Below are 21,752 nucleotides of genomic sequence, written 5' to 3' on the forward strand. Positions count from 1 at the left end.
TAGGACTAACTACAACAGATACCTTAAGTCCAATTATGGTTTGGAAATTAATGCTGCAAATGTGTTGAGAATATATTGTTATTCAAGAATATTTCCAGGGCTACTGCGTGAGGTTGTGCAGGGTAAATGCAGAGCACAACTCAAGGGGGTGGTGCCATTTGCGGAGATTAAAGTTGGGAAGTACACAACCTGAATGACTATTCACAGCAGGGTGGACTACTTATTTCACGCAAAAAGTCCTTTTGAGGATTTGAGGAGCTACTCTAAGTACCCTACATTTCTTTGAGGTAATGATGACCCTTCTTGATACTTAACAGTTCACCTCTACCAAGAAATTTTCCAAATGAGGCTAATGTTTTGTCATAATCAAGGAGAATAATGACTGACCTAAATATATCATTACCATTTTTCTCTCTGACCCACAAATAAGGAAAATAATAACTAACATTTATAAAATGTTTACTAAATGCCAGCAACTATGCTATGTGATTTACACACGTGGCCTCATTTAATGCTCACTACAGCAAAGTGAGGTAGTTCTTTTGTGTTCTCTATTTTATAAATGAGGAAACAGAGGCTTAGAGGGGTTAAGTAGCTTGCTTAAGGTTATTGAGCTCATAAGTGAACTAGATAAGACACGAACCGTGTTGATCTAATTAGTACCTCTGGTCATATCCACTATACCAGCATTTGACAAGTTTCAGTCATTAAAGTGTCCCCTCATAACCAGATTCTCAGATAATCTGGGGACATTAATATTTTTCTTCAAATTTACTCAGTTTTTAGATAATAATTGAATTTATTTGAAAATAAAACCAAAAATGGCAGATTAGAGATTTCAGACAAAAATATCTGCTGAACAGCTAAAAATATAACTAGCCAAAAATTTTTTACAGTAATGATGATAACTTCATACAGAGCTAACGAGACTGCAAGAAATTGATGCACCAAGTGAAGATTTCCTTTTGGGAATTTGGAAAGCTACTCAAAATCATGAATTCTTTTTTGAAAAACTGGGAGGTGAGCATTGGAGCATTCACCAACTGCAAGAGGAAGAGCAATACTTTAGAAAGATAATGGAGGAAAAATGGGTTTTCAAGGGCTGTACCAGTGGGAGCCTACTTGAGCCAGAATGAGCAAAAACAAAAGGCATCTGAAATTCTGCAAGAATCATCAGAAACAGACTGTAAAACAAGTATGCTTACTATGTTCATAGAGATAAAAGCTGAGCTTAAAATTTTAAGCAAGGAATTAGAAACTACGAACACTGACATTTCAAATTTTGAAAAAGAAGTAAATAGAAATTCTGGAATTGAAAACCAGAATAACTGAAATTAAGAATTCAGCGGTGGGTTTAGTGACAGATTGGAAATAGTTGAAGAGAGAACTGATAACCCAGAAGATAGGTCAGAAGAAACTACCCAAAACAAAGCATAAAATATAAAATAGAGGGGATATATAGAAAAGAGCGTAAGTGTAGAAACAGAAAAAGCATTTAATAATAACATATTTACATATACATATATATACATATACATACACATACATACATACACTTCTAGAACAGACAAAGATGGCCCTTATCAACACTTATTCAAAAGTGTTTTGGAGGTCCTGGTCAGTGCAGTAAAGCAAGAAAAATAAATAAAAGGTATAAGCATTAGAAAAGAAGAAGCAAAATTGTCATTCATAGAAAGTAATATTCTATACATAGACAACCTAACATTATATAGAGATAACTTATTAGAATTAATAATACTTAATATATGAATATTAGAATACCATAGCTGTTTATTGTTAATATAAATTATATTTTCATGCTCTAGCAATAAACTTTAGATATAATTTTTTTAAAGATACCATTTTCTTTCTCTTTTTTTTGGTGAAGAAGATTCACCCTGAGCTAACATCTGTGCCAGTCTTCCTTTGTTTTGTATGTGGGTTGCCGCCACAGCATGGCCACCAGTGAGTGGTGTAGGTCCACACCCAGGAACTGAACCTGGGCTGCTGAAGCAGAGCGTGCCAAACTTAACCACCAGGACACAGGGCCGGCCCAAAGATATCATTTTCAGTAGCATGAAAAACACCAAGTACTTAGACATAAATCTAGCAAACGATATATAGGATCTCTGTAAAGGAACTATAAAACTTTGAGAGAAGTTAAAATTAAAGAAGACAAGTAAATTAAAACATACATCATGTTCATTATTTTGTAAAGCTCTCCGTTCTTGACAAAGTTATCTGTATAATCATTACCATCTCAAACAACCCTCAACAGGGTTTCTTTTTTAGAACTTGGCAAACTGTTTTTAAACGTATTTGGCAACACAAATGTCCAAGAATTACTAAGACATTTATGAAGAAGAAGAACAAGGTAGGAGGACTTTATCATGAATCAGTGCTTATTTATAAAGCAATAGTAACTAAGGCAGGATGGTACTGGTCATGCATTACACGTAGACAAATGACACAGAATAGAGGGTCCAGAAATAGATGCACACGTTTACAGACACTTGGTTTACGACACAGATGGAACTGCAAAGCAGAGGCACCGAAGTATCAGAGGCAAAATAATAAAGCCTCTAGAAGGTTAAAAGGCACATATTTACAACTTTGGGAGTAGGAAAAGACTTCTTACACAAAATATAAAAGCATTAAATATAAAAGAGAGAGATTGATAAGTTCATTACTTAAAAATTAAAAACTTTTCTTAATGGAAAGGTACTACTAAGAGAGTGAAAATGAGAGATACAGACTGGGAAATACCTGAAACACACTTAACCCACAAAGAGCTTATACCCAAAATATTTAATGAACAAGTATAAATTGGGAAGAAAAAGACAGACAACCCATAGAAAAAGAATGGACAAAAGATTTGAACAGGTAATTTCGCAAAGAAGTAATCCAAATAACCATTAAACATGCTAAAAGGCCCTCAATATCATTAGAGATCAGAGAACTGCAAATGAAAACCACAACAAAATATCAGTTCACATCCACCAGATTGGTTAAAATGAAAACATCTGAGAATACAAGCATTAGCAAGGATACGGAACAATGGAAACTTGCATACAGAGCCGGTGTAACTGTAAACTGGTACAACTCCTTTGAGAAAAAGCATAGTAGTACCTTGCAAAGTTGTAAATACATATACCCTATGACCTAGCAATCCACTCTTAGGTATAGACCCTACAGAAATGTGGTACCAGGGAACATGTGCAAGAATGTTCATACCAATATGGTTCCTGAAAACTCTAACGTGCAATTAACCCAAATGTCATCAGTAGTGAAACGGATCAATAAATTGTGGTATACTACAGTCATACACAATAACAAACATTGAGGAAAAGATGCCACACACAGTACAATAACATGCTATTTGGTTCCATTCACAAAAGTTCAAACATAGGCAAAACAGACTTGTATTGTTCAGGAGTGCGCATCCAGTGGTAAAACCATGGAAGTGATTATCGCAAGACTTTGGTTAACTATTCTGAGGGTGAGGGGTTGGGAGGAGGTGGAGCTACAGCAAGTGGCTGAGAAAAGGGTAGATCCTGAGGGGGAAACTGTGGGGAGAGGCTGAAAGACTGGGGCTGAGAGAAGAACATGGCTGGGGGCTGGGGTGAGACAGAAGTCTAGGGGAGAAGGGGGCAAAGAAGGATTAGCTGATGGGGAGTAGACCTCGGGGACATGTAAGATGCAGATATTGAGGTTGAGCTGTGTCACAGACGAGAGAGAGCTGAAGCATGGCAGCAAGCTGAGGAAAGGATGAGCTGGGGGCATCAGAACAAGCTGGGGAAGAAAGGAGGCTGGCAGCTGGGAAGAAGTGGGCATAGGGCATGCTCTGTCAGGCAGTACAGGTTGTCATTACATATTAGCATTTCATACCATTATCTCTAGCCTGGCTAATTGCAAAAGCCTCCAAATGGGTCTGCCAGCTTCTTCCCTTATCCCTTGAGTCTCTTCTCAAACCAGCAGTCAGAAAGATCCTGTTCAACTAAGTCAGATCATGTCATTCCTTGCTCACTCTGACCACACTGTCTAATTTCTGTTCCTCAAGTACAACAAGCAGTGCCTTTGCAAATGATGTTTTCTTTGCCTAGATTTGCCTGTTACATCTCCCCTAGAGACAGAATGTGCTCTCTCATCTCTTACGATTTTACTCAATTATCATATTCTCCTTAAGGCCTTCTATAGATAATCTATCTAAATTTTTAACAATATCTTCCCCAATTTTGTATCCTTTTCTTTGCTTCACATTTTTCTTGCTAGTACTTATCACTCTTTTGTACCATATATTTTACTTATTTATTTTGTTAGTCATCCTAACTCCCATTAGAATGTAAGCACCATAAAAGCTGGGATTTAGGGGTCTTTTTCATGTTTGACTCCCTAGTACTTAGAAGAATATCAGGATATACTCAGCACTCACTAAATATTTATTGAGTGAATCAATGAATGAATGAATGAAGAAAAGGATGAATGAACAAAGCCATCTATCCAGTAACGACAGCTAGAAACCTGGGCACCTTCAGCTCTTTCTTCTCCCTCACTCAGTTCTGTCCATTTAACTCTCTAAATATGCCTCTACCCCTTTCTCTCCGTCTCCGTGACTCTCTCTCTAGTTCAGACCACTATCGGCTTTCGCCCAGACTATGGCAACAGATGCCTGACTTTGCTCCCAGCTACCAGACTGATCTTAAAACATGCCCTTCTCCTACTGAAACCCTTCGGAGGATCCTCATCACACACAGTGACTAAAACCCCAGCTCCTTGATGTTGCAGACAAGGGCCTGTAAGATCTGTCACCTAGCTCTCTAGCCTTCCTCTCACTCCTTTCTGGCCCACGATTTATAAAGAGGAAACAGCAAACTGCTTTTGTAACCTAACATGTTGTTTCCACGCTGTGGGAGACGGGTGCATCCAGCCCTGTGTCTGAAATGTCCTCTCACTTCTTATTTTACCCAGTTAAGAAGCCATCCTTTAGGATTTAGTTCAAACGGTTGCCTGCCTCAGTGCATATTACTTCTGCCTCCTCCTGTAGGCTATGTACCTTTCTCTGTGCTCCCATAACTCTCACACATTTATTTCCCATGGCACTTAGCACACTCCATAATATGTGTATATGCCTACCTCCTCTACTGGAATCTGAGATCCTTGAGGGCATCTTATTCATCTCTGTATGCCTAGTGCCTACCACATTGCCCGACACAAGGTAGGTGCTCAAAAAATATTTGGTGACTGAGTAAATGAATGAGTTATGCTATATACAAAAATAATAATTTTTGTAATAATCACTAAGCAAATTAATAACAAGCAACTTGTATCACTTTCAAATACTCAGGCATCCAACATACATCTTTTACGAATTCCATCTTTTGTAAAAGTAAAGAAATAGGCACAGAGCCCAGGAAAATCACTTTTAACATGTCTCTTATGGTCCTTTCATGCTCAGAAATTTGATTCTCTTTATTATAAATGCTTCAGGCACCAACAGATCATTTTTCTCATTTTTGTTCAACTTTATCCCTTCACGAGTCTCCCTCTCTCACCCACAGAAAAGAACTTCCAGGAAGCCACCATAACTAAATGTAACATTTGTTATAATGAGACAATATAGGAGAAACTCAATACACGTTATTTTAGACATTTACAAAGTGGGGATTTTCTCAATAGTCTGCAGTGGAAACCTCTAATGAGAATTCACTGGGTGAGACTCAGCGTGGGAACGGGTGCCAGGTAGTCGCTGTGTTCAGAGCACTAACTGCTCCGCTAGGTAGAAATGTACTTAAATATGTACATAGATATTGAAACAGAGATTTCCTTCAATAACTAATATATTTAAATTCTCCATTATTGCCCAGATCATCCTATGAAAATACACGACACATTAAAAAGATGACCTCATCTGTCCATTGGTCACGTGTCAATCCTAAACTTAACTTCTTTTGATAAAAGATTTCCTGTGCCATCTGGAGTCAAGAGCAAGGAATCAGGACTAGAGTCTTTCTACCCAATTATCCTCTCATTCACGGCCTAAAGTTTCAGTCAAACACTCCAGGATAAAAGGGCAAACTACAAAAAGCAGAGAGATCTGTCCTCTGAGTTTCTCGTTGGAGAAAAGTATATATAGAAATGAGAATGAGCTCTGTCTGGTGTTAGGAAAACTAAGGCGATCGCCTCAAACAGACTTAGATGAGTTAACGCCGTGAACTGATTTTAAAATGCAAATTTTTTAAATCATGAAGAACATCAAAGCCATATGTGAACAATTTGAAACCCAAGTAGATTATCAGAGAACATAAGTGGATATACAAGATTCTTCCTATAGCACTTTTTAAAAGTTAAAGTCAATTTCATACAAATACAACTTACTCAAGGGTACATGAAATTGATACTGGTGCTTATTGAGTGCCATTTATGGATTAGAACTGGTGTTAGGCATTAGTGATACAAAGATGAATAAAAAATATCCCCTTCCCTTCATATGTTTAGAGTCCAGCAATAGACATGCAAGCAGACATTTACATCAGATGTAAGAAATGTAACATGGGAGGTGAACACAGGGAGAACAACATGAGGTCAGGGAGGGCACATTTACATATTGCATTACGTATAAAACTCAAATCTCCAGAAAAAGTTGCACTGTTAATATACTGTTATATGTAATGTAAAAGGAGCCAACACACCTTATGCTCATCGACATACTAATCTGTGCCATATGAAAGTGCTGATATTCAGCCATTTCTGACCTACAAAAACAGCAATTTGACATGTTTTAACCTATGAGTTTCAGAGTAAAATTTCTTTTATTTATTCCACAAATATCTGGTCATTACATAGCAAGTGCAGGTGGAAGAGGAATGGAGAGGAGGAAGAGTAGAGGCACCAATGGGGACTGAGCTAAGCAAAGGACTCTAGTTATCACTTAACCCCTCAATTTTTCTTCTTGAAATTTTCCCTAAAAAGTGCCATAGACTGTTCCAAAAGAACAGTGCGGCCACTCGCTCCACAAAGGGCTCTGTGTTTGTCCTTACAGATAATAGGCCATAAAGGCTCTTTGTGAGAATGCCTGAAGCAGAGGTGAATCTTAGGGAGGCAGGTACCCCTTAAACACTTGCTAGTAATTCACAGCCATAGAGTCTGCTAGTTGTCCGTCTTATTTACTCTCCCCTTCTTTCATAGTGATGACCTCTTAATTTTGGCTGGACATCAACCACCTAAAATAGACTACATTGTTCAGCTTGCAGCCAGGTATGGCAGGTATGAATAAATGCTGGTTCATGGGAGGCTAAGAGGGACCAGAGTGTGCAATTTCTGGAAAATAAACTTGAAGGGCAGTGGTGTGGGCTTCTCTTTCGCTTCTTCCTCCTGACTGGGGAAGTCCTCCTTCCCCGTTTCCTATAGTTTTGTCCTTGCAAGAGGATCACATAAATAAAGTCATATAGTATGTAGCCTTTGTGTCTGGCATTATTCACTTAGCATAATACCTTTGAGATTTGCCCATGCTATTGCACACATCAGTAGTTCTTTGTTTTTCATTGCTAAGTAATATTCCATGGTATGGATGTATCACAGTTTGTCTATCCCTTCCCCAGTTGAGGGCATTTGGGACGCTTCCAGTTTTAGCAATTATAAATAAAACTGCTATGTGTGTTCAGCTACACATTTCTGTGTGAATGTAGGTTTTTGTTTTAAATGGGTAAACATCTAGGAGTAGGATTGCTGGGTCATACGGTAAGTGTATGTTTAATAGCACAAAGAACTACAAAAATGTTTTACAAAGAAACTGTATTATTTTGCATTCTAACCAACAGTGTATGAGAATTCAAGTTGCTCCACATCTTCGTCAATATGATGGTCAGATTTTTTATTTTAGCCTTTCTAATAGGTATACACTGATGTCCCATTGTGGTGTTAATTTGCATTTCTCTAATAACTAATGATATAGAGCATCTTGTCATGTCTTATTTGCCGTATATCTTTTTTGTGAAGTGACTGTTCAAATGTTTTGCCCCTTTTTCATTGGGTTTTGTTCACTTATTATTAAGTTTTGAGAATTCTCTATAAATTCTGATACAACTCCATCATCAGATATGTGATTTACAAATATTTTCTCCTAGTTGGAGGCCTATCTTTTCACTGTCTTTACAGTGTCTTTCAAAGAACAGAAGTTCTTAAGTTTGAGAAAGTCCAATGTATCAATTTTTTTTCTCTCAGGGATAGTACATCTGATGCTGTGTTTAAGAAATCTTTGCCCAACCCAAGGTCATGAAGATTTTTTCCTATGTTGTCTTCCCCTATGTTTTGTAGTTTTCAGTTTTACATTTAGGTCAATGATCCATTTTGAGTTAGTTTTTGCACAGGGCATGAGGTATGACTTGAGGTTCATTGCTTTTTGCACCTAGATATTCAATGGTTCCCACACCGTTTGTTCATAAGACTACTCTTTCTCCATTGAATTGACTTTGTATCTTTGTTGAAAGTCAACTGACCATAGATGTGTGGGTCTATTTCTGGATTCTCCGTTCTGTTCCATGAGACACACTTACAAATTTTTTAAAGCCAATCCTGATGGCCTAGCAGTTAAAGTTTGGTGCGCTCCCCTCTGGCAGCCCAGGTTCGGTTCCCAGGTGCAGAACCACACCACACCACACTCGTCTGTCAGTAGCCATGTTGTGATGCCAGCTTATACGGAAGAACCAGAAGAACTGACAACGATACACAGCTATGGACTGACACTTTTAGGTGGGTGGTGGTGGGGGGAGAAGAGAAAAAAAAAGGAGGAAGACTGGCAACAGATGTTAGCTTAGGGCAAATCTTCTCCAGAAAAAAAAAAAAATGGTACATGTATTTATTTTGTAAATGTATTTATTTTTAACAGAGATTTTTTAAAAAACACGAGCTTCCCAACTCCAAGTTGTGGCTTCCTCTCTTAAATTACCCAGTTCTTGAGATTATGGTTGCCTGAAGTTATATCGCATAAAGTCATTGTGAAATACAAACATTTATATGCCACACCAAGTATCCTCATTTGCAAAACATCTTGTGAGATGTTGTTTTGACTTGCCACTAAAATATAAGGTTCTCATTACAAAAAACATTAAAAAGTACAGCTTCCTTTAGACTTCATAAAATAGACCCCAGTGCAGACAACTATGCTTTTTAAAACGAAGACATTTTTAAGAGTAAGGCTACTTTGAATATTTTACTTGGAACTAATACATAGATTCATCAAGTCCCCAAGCCCTGTGGAATTTCAATTAGCTACCTGCCAAGAGCCACAGATAGCATAATATAGCTATGTAGGGGAAATACCATCTGTCTCTGTGACCAAAAATCACTCTGGCATCGACGCCTATGGTTCCTCAGAGCTCTCTTGATTCTGCCAGTATTATATCCATGGTTAACCACAGACAACTTCTCTGTGAATGTCTCCAACTGCAGAGACTATAGGGAAGCCAGTAACACAAGGGATTCATTGATAACACTGATTATGCCGATGGTGGATGGCACAGCTGACCATACCAAGACATTGACAAACGAATGCCCTTAATTGGCAGAAACTACTGAATCTTTGCCAGTTCCTGTGGCAAACTGGACATCCAAGTTTCTCCAATTATGTTTTTCTTTTTTCTTTTCCAATCAAGGAGCATATAATGCGAGGATCGTTAATGCCTAAGAAGAAACCTGCTATATTTCTCATTACCAAGGGAAAACCACCTGAGACAATGCCAAAAACATAAACAGAAATAAATGACAACTATAGACATCAATAGATGGTTAGTATGTGGTAAAAAGCTCCTTTCCCCTGCATCTATTCACTCAGGCCACGTGACTGATGGGTAAGCTTTTTGAGGTCACCTCTCCCTTTAAGGTGATCCTATACATGGTCCCGTATGCCTATCAGATCAATTCCAGCTTGAACCAAGAGAGAGAGGAGTCATCACTGGTACTGACTCCTGAAGTACTTCATCTTAACCTGCAGTCAGCAAGAAGGCCAGTTAGAATAGCATAGCAGGACCTAGGCATGAACTGTGTGAGAGTTCTTAGTTTTACACAACAGGATCCACCCTAGTTAGTTTAAGGAGGAAAGTATTAATTATAGGATTTTAGAAAGCTCACAAAGTGTGAGGTGGAGTGTGTCAAGAAAGGAGGCTGGAAAGGGAGCTGGGGTCCAAGTTGTTGAGGACCTGGGAAGCCGCGCCAGGAAGATTGGCCATTATTGGAAGCAAAGGGGTGCCACTGAGGAGCTGTCATCAAGGGATGGCATAATCTGAATTGTATTTTAGACAGCGCATTCTGACTGTAGTGTAGGGGAAAATTTTCAGAAGGCAGGATGTGAAGCATAACCATTAGAGGGCTGCTGCAATAGTTCAGGAACAACAGCCAGGACTCAGAGATCAAAAGCAGACAGTTAAGAAATAAAAGTTTGCAAAGTTGGTAAGTGGTTACAAGGGTGAAGGAGAAGAGGAAGCCGAGTTTCAAGAAAAAAGTGCAAATTTATCAAAAACAGAAAACAAAGATTTCTATTTTGGACACTGACTTTAAGGCATCTGTAGACTTCCAGGTTGATATAATCAGTATGTAGCTGGATATCTGAGGTTTAAGAGAAAGCTGTTAAGGGATGGGAAAAAAAGATTTGATAGTAATTAGTATATAAAGTAGGTAAAATCATAAGGGAGATTGGGAGCCAGCGAAATAGAGAGAGAAGAGCAAAGGGCAAGGATAGAAACCTGGAGGACACTAGGGTTTTAGGAGTGAACAGACAATGGGAAATATACAGGCACACTAAGAATCACCTTAAAATATGGCAAAGTGAGTAATTTTTTAGAAGCTGAAGGAATGAAGAACGTCAAAGAGTAAGTGGTCAACAGTGAGAAATGAAGCAAAAAGGTCCACTAGGATCAGGATGCAAGAGTATTGACTGGATTAGGTAACACGAAACATGGAGAAGCCATCATATCCTGCATGGGGAGGAAGACGGGACTAGCAGGAGACCAAAAGACAGTGGATGGGGGAGGCAGGAATGAGGGGTCGATTTCAGGCCTCCATGACTTCATTTTATTGATAAAGCAAGAGGTGGGCTGTCTCCTGGGAGTTTGGGGGGCAGAGTATATGGTGCTAGCTAAAGGTCTTGAAAGGAGTGGTGCCCCTTTCAAACAGTCATAAGAGGAATGGGCAGAATTGGTGAACTAATGACAGGACTAAGGTTTTTCATGAGCATTGAGAGTCCGGATGAAGCTGACCTTTCCTTAGCAGCACTTGGCCACCCAGCATGGATGCCGAGAAAGTCAACTGTGAGGCAGATCTGGAAATGAGGTCCCCCCAGCCATGCCATAGACAAACAAGGATGCTAATGAATCGAGTGCACAGCTAACAGAGCAGTCTAGCTGGATGCTGGAGAGGGGCTGGTAGTCTGGGAAAATTTAGGGAATAAGAGCAGGTTTCGTGGGAGCAGGAGAATGGGAGCTCTACTGCCCCCCTTTCTTCTCACCTCTCTGGTGAGAAGCCTAAAAGCCTCTACTTGCCACAGCAACCGTTACTGATAGAAAACCAAAATAAAACAGAGAGAACTCATTATTTAAAAATGCCTTTAACACTTTTCTTAGAAGACACGAATCATCTAAATCATCCCCCCAAAGCCCTTTTAAATTCCAAGAGTGAGAACAAAATTATGGTTAAATGTTTAATTAATGTTTGTGATAGATCGCATGTTAGTTTTAGAAAGGTCAAATTTATGATACAATGAAGTCATATTTTTCACATTTTGCAGGTCTACTTTATAGCACATTGGGGCCCACAGCACAATAAATATCTTCTATTACGATGTAAGATGCTTGTATGCAAAGCTGTGTGGGGCCAAGATAATATTGAATTTCAAGTCAAATGAGCTAGTGTGAACCTTAGGCAAGTCACTCTGTCTTTCAAGACTTCAGCTTTCAGACTTGTAAAATGAAAGATAGGGACAAATCTCCAAGTTTCCTTCCAGGTTAAGAAAATCATGAGCCTAATTTAATATTTTAAATTACTATAGAATTGATAGAGTTACTCCTTTTATTTTCTGATATATTTGTGGTCCCAGCTATAATTTATTGAACCTCAGTTTTTGATTGAGAACACAAACTCCAGTGATAACACTGTCTCTATAGGAAATAGAATCCATTTTACTACAATTTATTTTGTGCTCCAATTTCTCCATTCTCTGCCCAAAAGTTCAAGATATTTCTTCACCATCTTGTGACCATGGGTCTCTGAGGAGCCTCCGTATGACATTGCCTCCAGGAACCAAGCCCCTGATTTCAGTGGGTGGGTGCTCTGCAGCAACTTAACTTAGATTTGTGATTGAGGGTAACATCAGGAAATGCCTATAAAGCGTCTATTAGAACACCTGAGGTGTCGGGGACTTTAGTAGAATACACCTGATACATTGGACAGCATCGTGTGTGGGAAATAATCAAAATGCAGCTTTATTTTTGTCCCCCATTCAGAGGTTTCTCCTGTCACTAGACGAAAACTAAGTAGAACCCATGCTCACACTTGGGTTACAAAGGACCCCACGAAATGCAGTCTTGATTCAGAATTAAATTGTCCAGTTCCAAGAGATGAATCAACTTTTTCTTCTTTATTCAGAAGATGACTTCTTTCATTTCCTAGAAGCTCAGACCATCAGAGTCCATGGGTCAGAGGAAAAAGGAGAGGAGAGGTAAAGAAGAGGACAGTAGAGTTCTCATTAGGACGGTTACTGATGCTGTCCTAAATAAACCTTGTAGGTGGCTAACATTGACTTTAGCCCTCCTACCAGTTTTCTTCCCTTGATTGCTAGCTAGATAGTTCCTGGAAAAATTCCCCTGATGTAGGTCATACACATTTTCCTTTGACCAGCTACTTCTCTTCGACTTATCAGGTTGCCATTTTCATTTTTCCACAGCACTGTGTTGGGGGTCTCCTCACTGCTGGTAGGAGCCCTGTTGGGCAGAAAAATCTTGGACAGGATGCCTTTGAAAATGATCCCATGCCACTAGCCAATGATTTCATAAATAGGGCACAAAAAGATTGATAAATAGCATTTCATCAGGACCTTCCAGCTTCCTTTTAGGATGTAGAAAGCTGGAAAGAATGTCGCTCTCAGCTTAACCACAAGAAAAAGCTGAATAGCGTACAACATCAGAAATTTTCTTGAACTCATCAGAGAGTGTCGGTCACAGGAGAATAAACTAGCCTGAGATTTAAAGCAAGACAGATGGCTCCAGGAAGAGAGGCAATGTGAGAACTGGCTTACCTGAGGCAGAGCTCCTGGGAAAGACAAGGTCATCAAAGAAGTGGGTAAGAAGATGGCAGCTAACACTCTGTAATGACTCCATAGTTACATTTCAACAATTTGCTGCTATGGCAAGGCATGAGGGTATAGAACCCATGGAAGCTACAGACACAAGGGAAATTTACACCCTCTCACAGGCTTTCCCCACAAACCTCACAGAAGGCTCATAAGAAAGATCAGAGTCAGGGTAGGCAAGCAGAGGAAGCCTCCCATGGTAGTGCAGGTCCATGAGAGAGAAATAAAACCCCTATAGAATTTAAGCCACTAGGGGTAGGGAGGGATGAAGAGCAGCAAACCCACCAAGCACAAGTGTAGACCCATTACAGATAGAGAAAGGGAACAATGAAACTCCTCTCCTGGGGAAGGGGTAGGAAGCTCCCTCCCACACAAGAGCCACTGAGATATGAGACAGTTATGGGGAGAAGAGGAAGGTCACTGAGTAGGTTTTAGCCCCCAAGACCCAGGCACATAGGTCCTGCCTGAGACTGAGACTGAACCAGGAAAGCAGAATGCCTCTTCTCCTACCAGGCTAGTACGTGTGCAGTAAGAATCTACTGCGGGGGAAGGGACAAGAGTGGCGAGTCTCTCTGAGACACAGGCTCACAGGAAAAGCCTAAAGCCTACCCCACCGTAGCAAAGTAACACTAGTTGCCCAAAACTGGAAACAACTGGTGAATGGATAAACTGTGATAAATCCATTTTGTGGAATGGATTGTGGACTCAGCAATGAAAAAGGAACAGTCTATTGATACATACAACAACTTGGCAGCATCTCAATACATTACACTAAGTGAAAAAGCCAGACTTAAAAGGCCACATACTGTATGGTTACACTTACATGACATTCTAGAATAAGCGAAACTATGGATACAGAGACCAGTGGTTGCCAAAGGCTGGAGGTGGGTGAGGGGTTGACTACAAAGAGGTATGAAGGATTTTTGAGTGGTGATAGAACAGTTCTATATCTTGATTGTAGTAGTAGTTACATGTCATGTATTTCTCAAAAATCTCAAAACTATACACTAAAAATATGCAGTGATTTTACTGTAAATAACACAAAGATATTAAATTAAAAACAGTACTTCATTAAAATCAAGTTTTTTTAAATCAAAAGACACCATTAAAAGAGTGAAAAGACAAGTCACAGATTGGGAGAAAATAAAAAGAAATAGAACTTGCATACAGAATATATGAAAGCATACAAATGAATAAGAAAAAAACAGACAACCCAAGAAAAAAATGGGCAAAAAACTTGGGTGGACATTTCACAAAACAGGATATCCAAATGGCCAATGTGCATATGAAAAGTTGCTCAACATCTTTATTCTCAGTGCAAATGAAAACCATAATGAGGCAATATTACACCTCCACCAGATTTGCTAAAATTAAAGATTGGCAATAATAATGTTGGTGAGAATGTGGAGCAATTGAAACTGGTTGAAAATTTGTATAACCACTTTGGAAAACTATTTGGCAGTGTTCACTAAAGGTAAATGCACCTGAGCCTCATAATCCAGCAATTCTGCTCCTAAGTATCTATCCAATAGAAATGAACCTATCTGTCCATCCTAAGACATGCTCAAGAACGTTCATAGCACCATTATCATAGTAGCAAAAACCTGAAAACAACTCAAGTTTCCCTTGACAGGAGAACATATAAATAAACCGTGGTATATGTATACAATGAAATACTACCCAGCAATAAAGAACAAACGATCACAACACGCAACAAAGATAAAACTTACAGACATAATGAGCAAGAGAAGTACAAAAGAGTCTATACCATATAACTTAATTTACATGGAGTCCATGAATAAGCCAAACTAATTTATGGTCATGAATTCAGAATAGTGCTAATCAGTAAGGGTGTTATTGATTGAGAAGAAACATGAAGAAGCCTTCTGAGTGGCAGGAAATGTTCTACGTCTTGATCTGCACAGTATTTCCATGGAGGATATGTATATACCAAACTTCATGCAATAGTGCACCTGAGTCCTGTGCACTTTACTGCATGTATGCTTACGTCAATGCAATACAATAAAGAGAAAATGTCACTTACAGCATAGCTTGAGGGCTAATGATAATGTGTGCAAAATGAATATAAGCAGACTAAGAGAATACAAGGACTTGTCATGGCCCCTGACCCCAGTGTATTTCTATCAGCCTGCAGATGGAAAAGAAACACGCATTGGTTCTACAGCCTGTGGTAGATTCCTTTTAGGTCCCAAGTTTATGCAGTGTCAAAAGAAACATCTTTTTATTTAAAAATAAAAATGTAGAGCCAGCCCCAGTGGCCCAGTGGTTAAGTTTGGTGCATTCCACTTCAGTGGCCCAGGTTCAGTTCCTGGGTGTGGACCTATACCACTTGTCTGTCAGTGGCCATGCTGTGGCAGTGGCTCGCATACAAAAAGAGGAAGATTGGCAACAGATGTTAGCTCAGGGCGAATCGTCCTCAGCAAAAGACAAAAACAAAAACAAAAACCAAAACCAGCAGAGCAGGCATTTTTCCTCCAACATTTTAAAACAGAAACATTCATTTTTATATGCTATTAATTGCTACAGTGTAATGTTTACCAGTTTACTTTTTCTATCAAGAGAATAAAATTTCTCATTGCACCATCATCCTGCTACCATATCGTTTACCAATAAGTCAGATTTGTGCCCTTTACTATATGCATGCTGTACCCCAACACAATTTATTTTTAATGGCCCTGCCCACTCTGCTAAGAGGCCATATCCGTCTGGGGCCTCCAGGACTCAAGCGCCCATGACCAGTCCAGGGAATGCAACTACTCCCAACACAGCAGCCATGCTTGTTTTCAATTTTGCCACTGAGGCAGCTCCTCTGTATTTCCCTGTGAGCGTCAGACAGCAGGCCTCAAGCCTCTGGCCACCCACTAAACTCTCTAAGCCATCCTGGAGGCCCCTCACTGGGCCTGAGAAGGAGGGAAATCGCACCTACTCCCCCTTGCACTGTGTTGAGGGCTCACACACATCCGTCAAACTCTCCCCAACACATCTCTTCACAAATCTTCTCTTCTCTTCATAACCTGACCTTTTTTACATCTTTAATACAAACGAGAGGTCCAAGAGTCCTTGAACCAGCATCACACATTTGCCTTACAATTACGCTCTGCATTTTCACCCAGCACCTCACTCTGGTGCAGCATTTATTACACAGCTATTGGATATTTCTCAACAAAAACTTCAATATTAACCTCTTCTTATAGTAACTTCAGGTTGAACCATATGTTGATTATCGACTATTTTTGACCTAAAAGAATTTCAGTTTCATATGGTTCAAACTAACAATTTTATTCAAGATAGGCCTTTTAGAGAAACTGAACTTCAGGTTGGGTTTGAAGAAAAGGGAAAAGTGGATCCTTAAAAGAATACCCAGGCAAATACTGAAACACTATCTGCAAAGTATCTCACCTTGGCTTTCAGATCAGCGCACAGTTCCTGTTGCTTTTTCCTGTCCTTAGCCAACGTGCTCTCCATTTCATGAGCTGCACAGGCATCGGCAAGTGTCAGCACAGCCTTCTGTATAAAGTCTCTTCTATTCTTACTCCAATTTGCTATCAGGATCCTTCGCTGTTCCCTAGCAAAGCGATATTGGTCACAGTATTTCTCATGTTCAACCTGAAAAGATAACAGATAGTAAACGTTTATCATGAAAGTGAGCCTATGCATTATGTCATTGTTACAAAATGAATAAAATGAATTGTAACCAATGATTTTGAAAAATTTGGGACAAATATCTCAATGATAAATGCAGCAACCAGGACCGGGTGCCAGCCCCAGAGTTCAGAGCCCGTGGCTAACTAGTAACTGACGAGCAGTCCTTTAACACGTGTAAGTCCTTGGTTTCCTCGTATAGAATGGAGTCAGACCAAGTAACCCGAAAACAACTTCCACTTCTACATGGCAGTGAGTCTGTAAGCAGAAAGCATTATTTCCCCTATATATAATTTCAGAAACACTCCATCTTTAATCAGTTCTGGTATTTTAACAGGTGCTTCAGTTAGATGCATGCTAATATACATAAAAAATTGCTACAATAATCCTGAAAACTCAGTATTTCCCTCGAGTACTGAAGCATTCTAATGTTAGGATGTCTAAATTTGAAGTAATCATAACAATGACATTAGCCCTGCCCGTCCCACACTCCTGAGGGACATGACACTCTCACGTTGATGCCAGCAGTGAATCCCAACCATGGGGAATCTCAGAATCTTGAGGGGAAGAAGAGGAATGGAGATAGACTGAGCAGTCTGAAAAATCTCTGCAGGTAATTCTGAAATGTTCCTTATATAAAGATGTGTGTCTCCTGAAGTTGAGAGTCACTGACCTAAATAATTCTTTATTTGGCCAGTATAGACTACATCTCTGAATTTGATACATTATTTAGCCAGTAAGTTGTATATAAAAGAAGCTACCAAGCTTCTTTTAAAATGACAGCTGGTCGCAGAAGCAAATAGAATTAACAGGGAATAAAAACAATTTCCAGGGCCCTTCTCAGGGACGTGGCAGTCCTCACTCTGACTTCTGTATTTGAGGCATTTGTGTTTCAGGCCCATTTAGGGGGATCAAGTGGAATGGCTGAGGTGGGGACGGGATATGTATGCACCAGCCCCCAGGGGGAGTGTTGGCTTCCCCATGACTAGAAGGACTGAAGTGTGGCAGGCTCTGTGGATGGAGGAACAGGTACCCCACTTTTAGGCAAGATTCAGAGACGGTAGAACTCCTGAGGGTGGCCAAGTAAATGTAGAGACAGCTGGGGGTCAACCACTAGCAGAGCAACCCCGGGAACCAGAGTGAAGATGTCTGGGGCAAGTAAGCGCAGAAGAGTGAATGTTGCCAGAGAGGTCCCCCACCTTCTTATGGACCATACAGACTGAAAAATGACGGACTTTCAACCTATAACCTTATTATTTTCTAGAGTGTAGGAAAAAGTAATTTTTAGAGCACCATTTAAAAAATATATATTTTGCTTAATAATTATTGATCACTAAAACAATTTAATTTGCTAGTATATGGTCCAGCACTCACCAAATAATGCCTAGATTTATGAGGAAAATATCTTTGTAACATGTCCAGATACAGAGTTCTTCTGCCACAGAGATCTCCAGGATACTGATCCAAAACAGCCTGGTAAATCCAGTGGTCTTCATCATTTAATTGGAACTTTCTGGAAGCCACAAAAATATCACAACATATTGTTAAGCAATCATGGAGTTAGAGGGACCTCAAACTTTTCAAGTCATTAGCAAACGATAATAATTATATAAAATAAAGTCTTTTTTAAAAGAAAATGTTAGCCAAATTAAATGTTTGCTATAGATAAGTTTCTAAATTCTAATGTAATGGGTTCTTTAAGTCCTTTATTTGGTCTGCCAAGAATTCTAGGCACAATTTGAAGAAGTTTGACAACAAGACATAATATTTCTAAAATATTTATTCTATCTTGACTATAACAATATTTTTAAAATTATGACCAATGAATGAAATAAACAAATATTGGGTAATAAATTATCAAGCATAGAGATTAAAAAGGAATCTTGCTTACTCAAGCAAGTTCCTATTTCTGGACTGGAGGAAAATACAAATGTAGACTATTAAATGAAAAATTATAAAAAGAAAATAAAGTCTGAGGGAGGCAATTATTTAAGGATTGACTTTAAAAGCAAGTCTAAAATTATCTTTTACTTTACCCTCTCAACTTTTTGCTTTGTGCAGATAAGACTAGATACTGGTAGTGAAAAGATAACCAAAGGCATTCAATTTCGGATCACTAAAGAAATATTTGTAAGTAGGATCCTTTCAAGTCACCTTCCCGATGCCCACCGTGTCCAGCGTGCTCCAAAATGCCTTTTTCTTTTCAGAACTTTCCTAGGCTCTGGCCTGATTTGTGTTCTATATAAAGAATTAGCAAATCCCTATGCAGAGTGAAAAGATTGCAATATCAACTTGAGCTCTAAACTGAATTAATGTTTCTCTATTATTCTGACTTTATTTGCATATTATTATTCCTACTAAACAAATTGGAATAATCAAATACAGATGCAATCAGAGGGACTATTATTAGCAACAAATATCTCTTTGATCCAAGATAGAGACTTGCTATTGTTTATTTCTACTATATCAGTGGTCTTCTACTTTAAAGTTAATTGTGCAATTCAAAGAATTTTTCATAATACGTCTTCTATGCCCTCGAAAAATATTTAACAATTTAAAACAGAATAAAAACCCCTTTAAATTGGTGATACTACTGGGAATTCTGCTGTCCTTATACAAGGTTACCTAGTTTCTGTAAAGTATTTCATTATTCTGGTAAGTAACAAGAAAAAAAATTCTTTTTCAAAGAAAATAATCTTCTCTAACAGCTCTATAATGGGAAGAGAAAGTGGGTTGGAGGTGTTCTAGTAGGAAGAAGCATACACTACAGTTCTTCAGGGTGACATCATCTATTGCAGAGAAAGAGTCTGAGATGAGTTCATTCGTTGAACACATTGAACGTTTTGGTGCTGTCTGAATCAGTTGTGCATGTAGAGGCAGTCAAAGGCTTCTGAAAGTGAAGCATTTCAAATGTGGGTATTAAGCCTGGAGAAAGGCCTATCTGAGAGTACCTGGCACTTAACACACCCTCGAGTCTTCATGGAGAATGTCTCAGGTCCTCTCTCAGGGAACTCATTTTTATTCATGATACCATAAACGCATTTTAACAGAAGAGGTAGCCACATGAAGTCTCTATTACTACACTGCTAGGAACAAAAAAGAAAGACCTCAAGTCCATATCCTCATTAACGCTTTTAACCTGTTTCAGTAATCAAAGGGACTTGAACATGGTTTGAATTTCCACCTTTATTTGGCTACAAATGTGGGTGTGTGGGAGGGTGTATGCTGGGGAGGGGGAAGTGACAGAATCTGAGTTCAACAAGTTTTCTGTTCTTTTAAATTGTCTTCCATCTATATAATTGGATGTTGTTGGTGTCATGCTCTGATCACCTTTATCAGCTAGAGCTCCCATCATCAAGATGCTGATAATGCACAGATGGCCCTCCCTTCACTGGAGAATTCCCCTAGGTTATATGGGAACTGCCTCACCCAGGAGGGTACTCTCCCACCCGCTTTTGAGGGCCAACCACAACCAATGACTGGCTGACATGGGAGTAAAGAAAGTCAGTCCTCTTGCCAAAAGATGAGACCAAATTTTCATTGTGGGAGCAAACTGTGGCCCATTTCCACTGAGATTTCCTTCCTTAGAGTTTTCCCCTCCTCTCTCCCTCCCATTCTTCTTCTGAGAGCGTCACTCGACAAATCACTTGTTCTCACAATCCCTGTCTCAGATTTGCTTCTGCAAAGCCCAACCTAAAATAATCTACGAGCAATCTTACCCGTAATTTTCAAAAATAGTTTAAATCCTTTGGTAAATGGAGAAGTACTTCTAAGCTAACTGCTTTGAGGATCCCTCATATTGATGGTGGTGCAGGACTGTGGCTGTCCTCAAAAGCAAGTGCAAACAGCAAACATTTACCAAAAAAATGCTTTCCAAATAAAAGCACACATTAAGCAGCCTACATTGCTACAAATAAATAAGGCAGCAGGAGAATTTGTGGCACTCAATGCATTTTATACATTGCATGAATGTATTGATTAGGTGCCATTTTAGCGACAACATTAAAACCACTTAAACATACAAAATGATAATATAACATTAAAACCAGATATTTCAAACCAAGTATGCCATGAACAGTGATCACATCCATTTTATCCTTCTTGTTGACTTTAGAAACCTCACATCTCAACAGCTTTTTCCAATTATAATTATGCAAATTGTCAGTCCATTTTTCCAGTATATGTAGAATAAAAACAAAAACGTGCTTAAAAGAAATGATATATAAATACTCACAGTATTATTATTTTTTGAGTATTTATAGCAGTTTCAGAGCTGCGGGCATAAATCTTGAGGCAAATATTCACATCAGCAATCCTAATGGCACAATCATACATCTCCATTAGGATGCTGTTTGTGAGGGAGAAAACTCCCACCATCATATACACATATATACTGAGTCTTCTGGGTAGTAAAAACCTAAGAGGAATATTCAAATATAACAGCCTCTTCACAATAACAAAGTAGCCATTTCCTACTTAGCCTCTAAAATCAAATCAAATTTAATATATCTGCATTTCTAAATTCAAATTGGAACGTTTATCTTTCCTAATCAAACCTTGATCTTTTCATTGTACAGAAAAATCTACATAAAACAGCTTTTACCTTCCAAAGTTCTTGTTTAACTGCTTTGCTGGTGATTATGACAACAGAAGTAGCTAAATTACTCAGATATTGCAAAATATTCTGATCACATCTACTTTCTGAATTTAAGAAGTGACTACAATTTTAAAGAAAAATTTTTTAAAACTTAAA

The 21,752-nt window shown here is 38.9% G+C and overlaps 1 protein-coding gene across 14 annotated transcripts in view; it reads right to left on the reverse strand.

The window, feature by feature from the left end:
• CCDC148 (coiled-coil domain containing 148) overlaps positions 1-21,752 on the reverse strand; it is a 232,524-nt gene that overhangs the window by 102,828 nt on the left and 107,944 nt on the right. For all 14 annotated transcript variants that reach the window (XM_070579895.1, XM_070579893.1, XM_070579894.1 and 11 more), the window contains 2 exons: positions 18,374-18,512; positions 16,757-16,963 (listed from right to left, as the gene is read on the reverse strand). In XM_070579895.1, the coding sequence (XP_070435996.1) occupies positions 16,757-16,963; positions 18,374-18,512 (346 nt within the window). The remainder of the gene's footprint in view (positions 1-16,756; positions 16,964-18,373; positions 18,513-21,752) is intronic.

Source organism: Equus przewalskii, chromosome 17 (assembly GCF_037783145.1).
Source record: "Equus przewalskii isolate Varuska chromosome 17, EquPr2, whole genome shotgun sequence".
NCBI classification, from domain to species: Eukaryota; Metazoa; Chordata; class Mammalia; order Perissodactyla; family Equidae; genus Equus; species Equus przewalskii.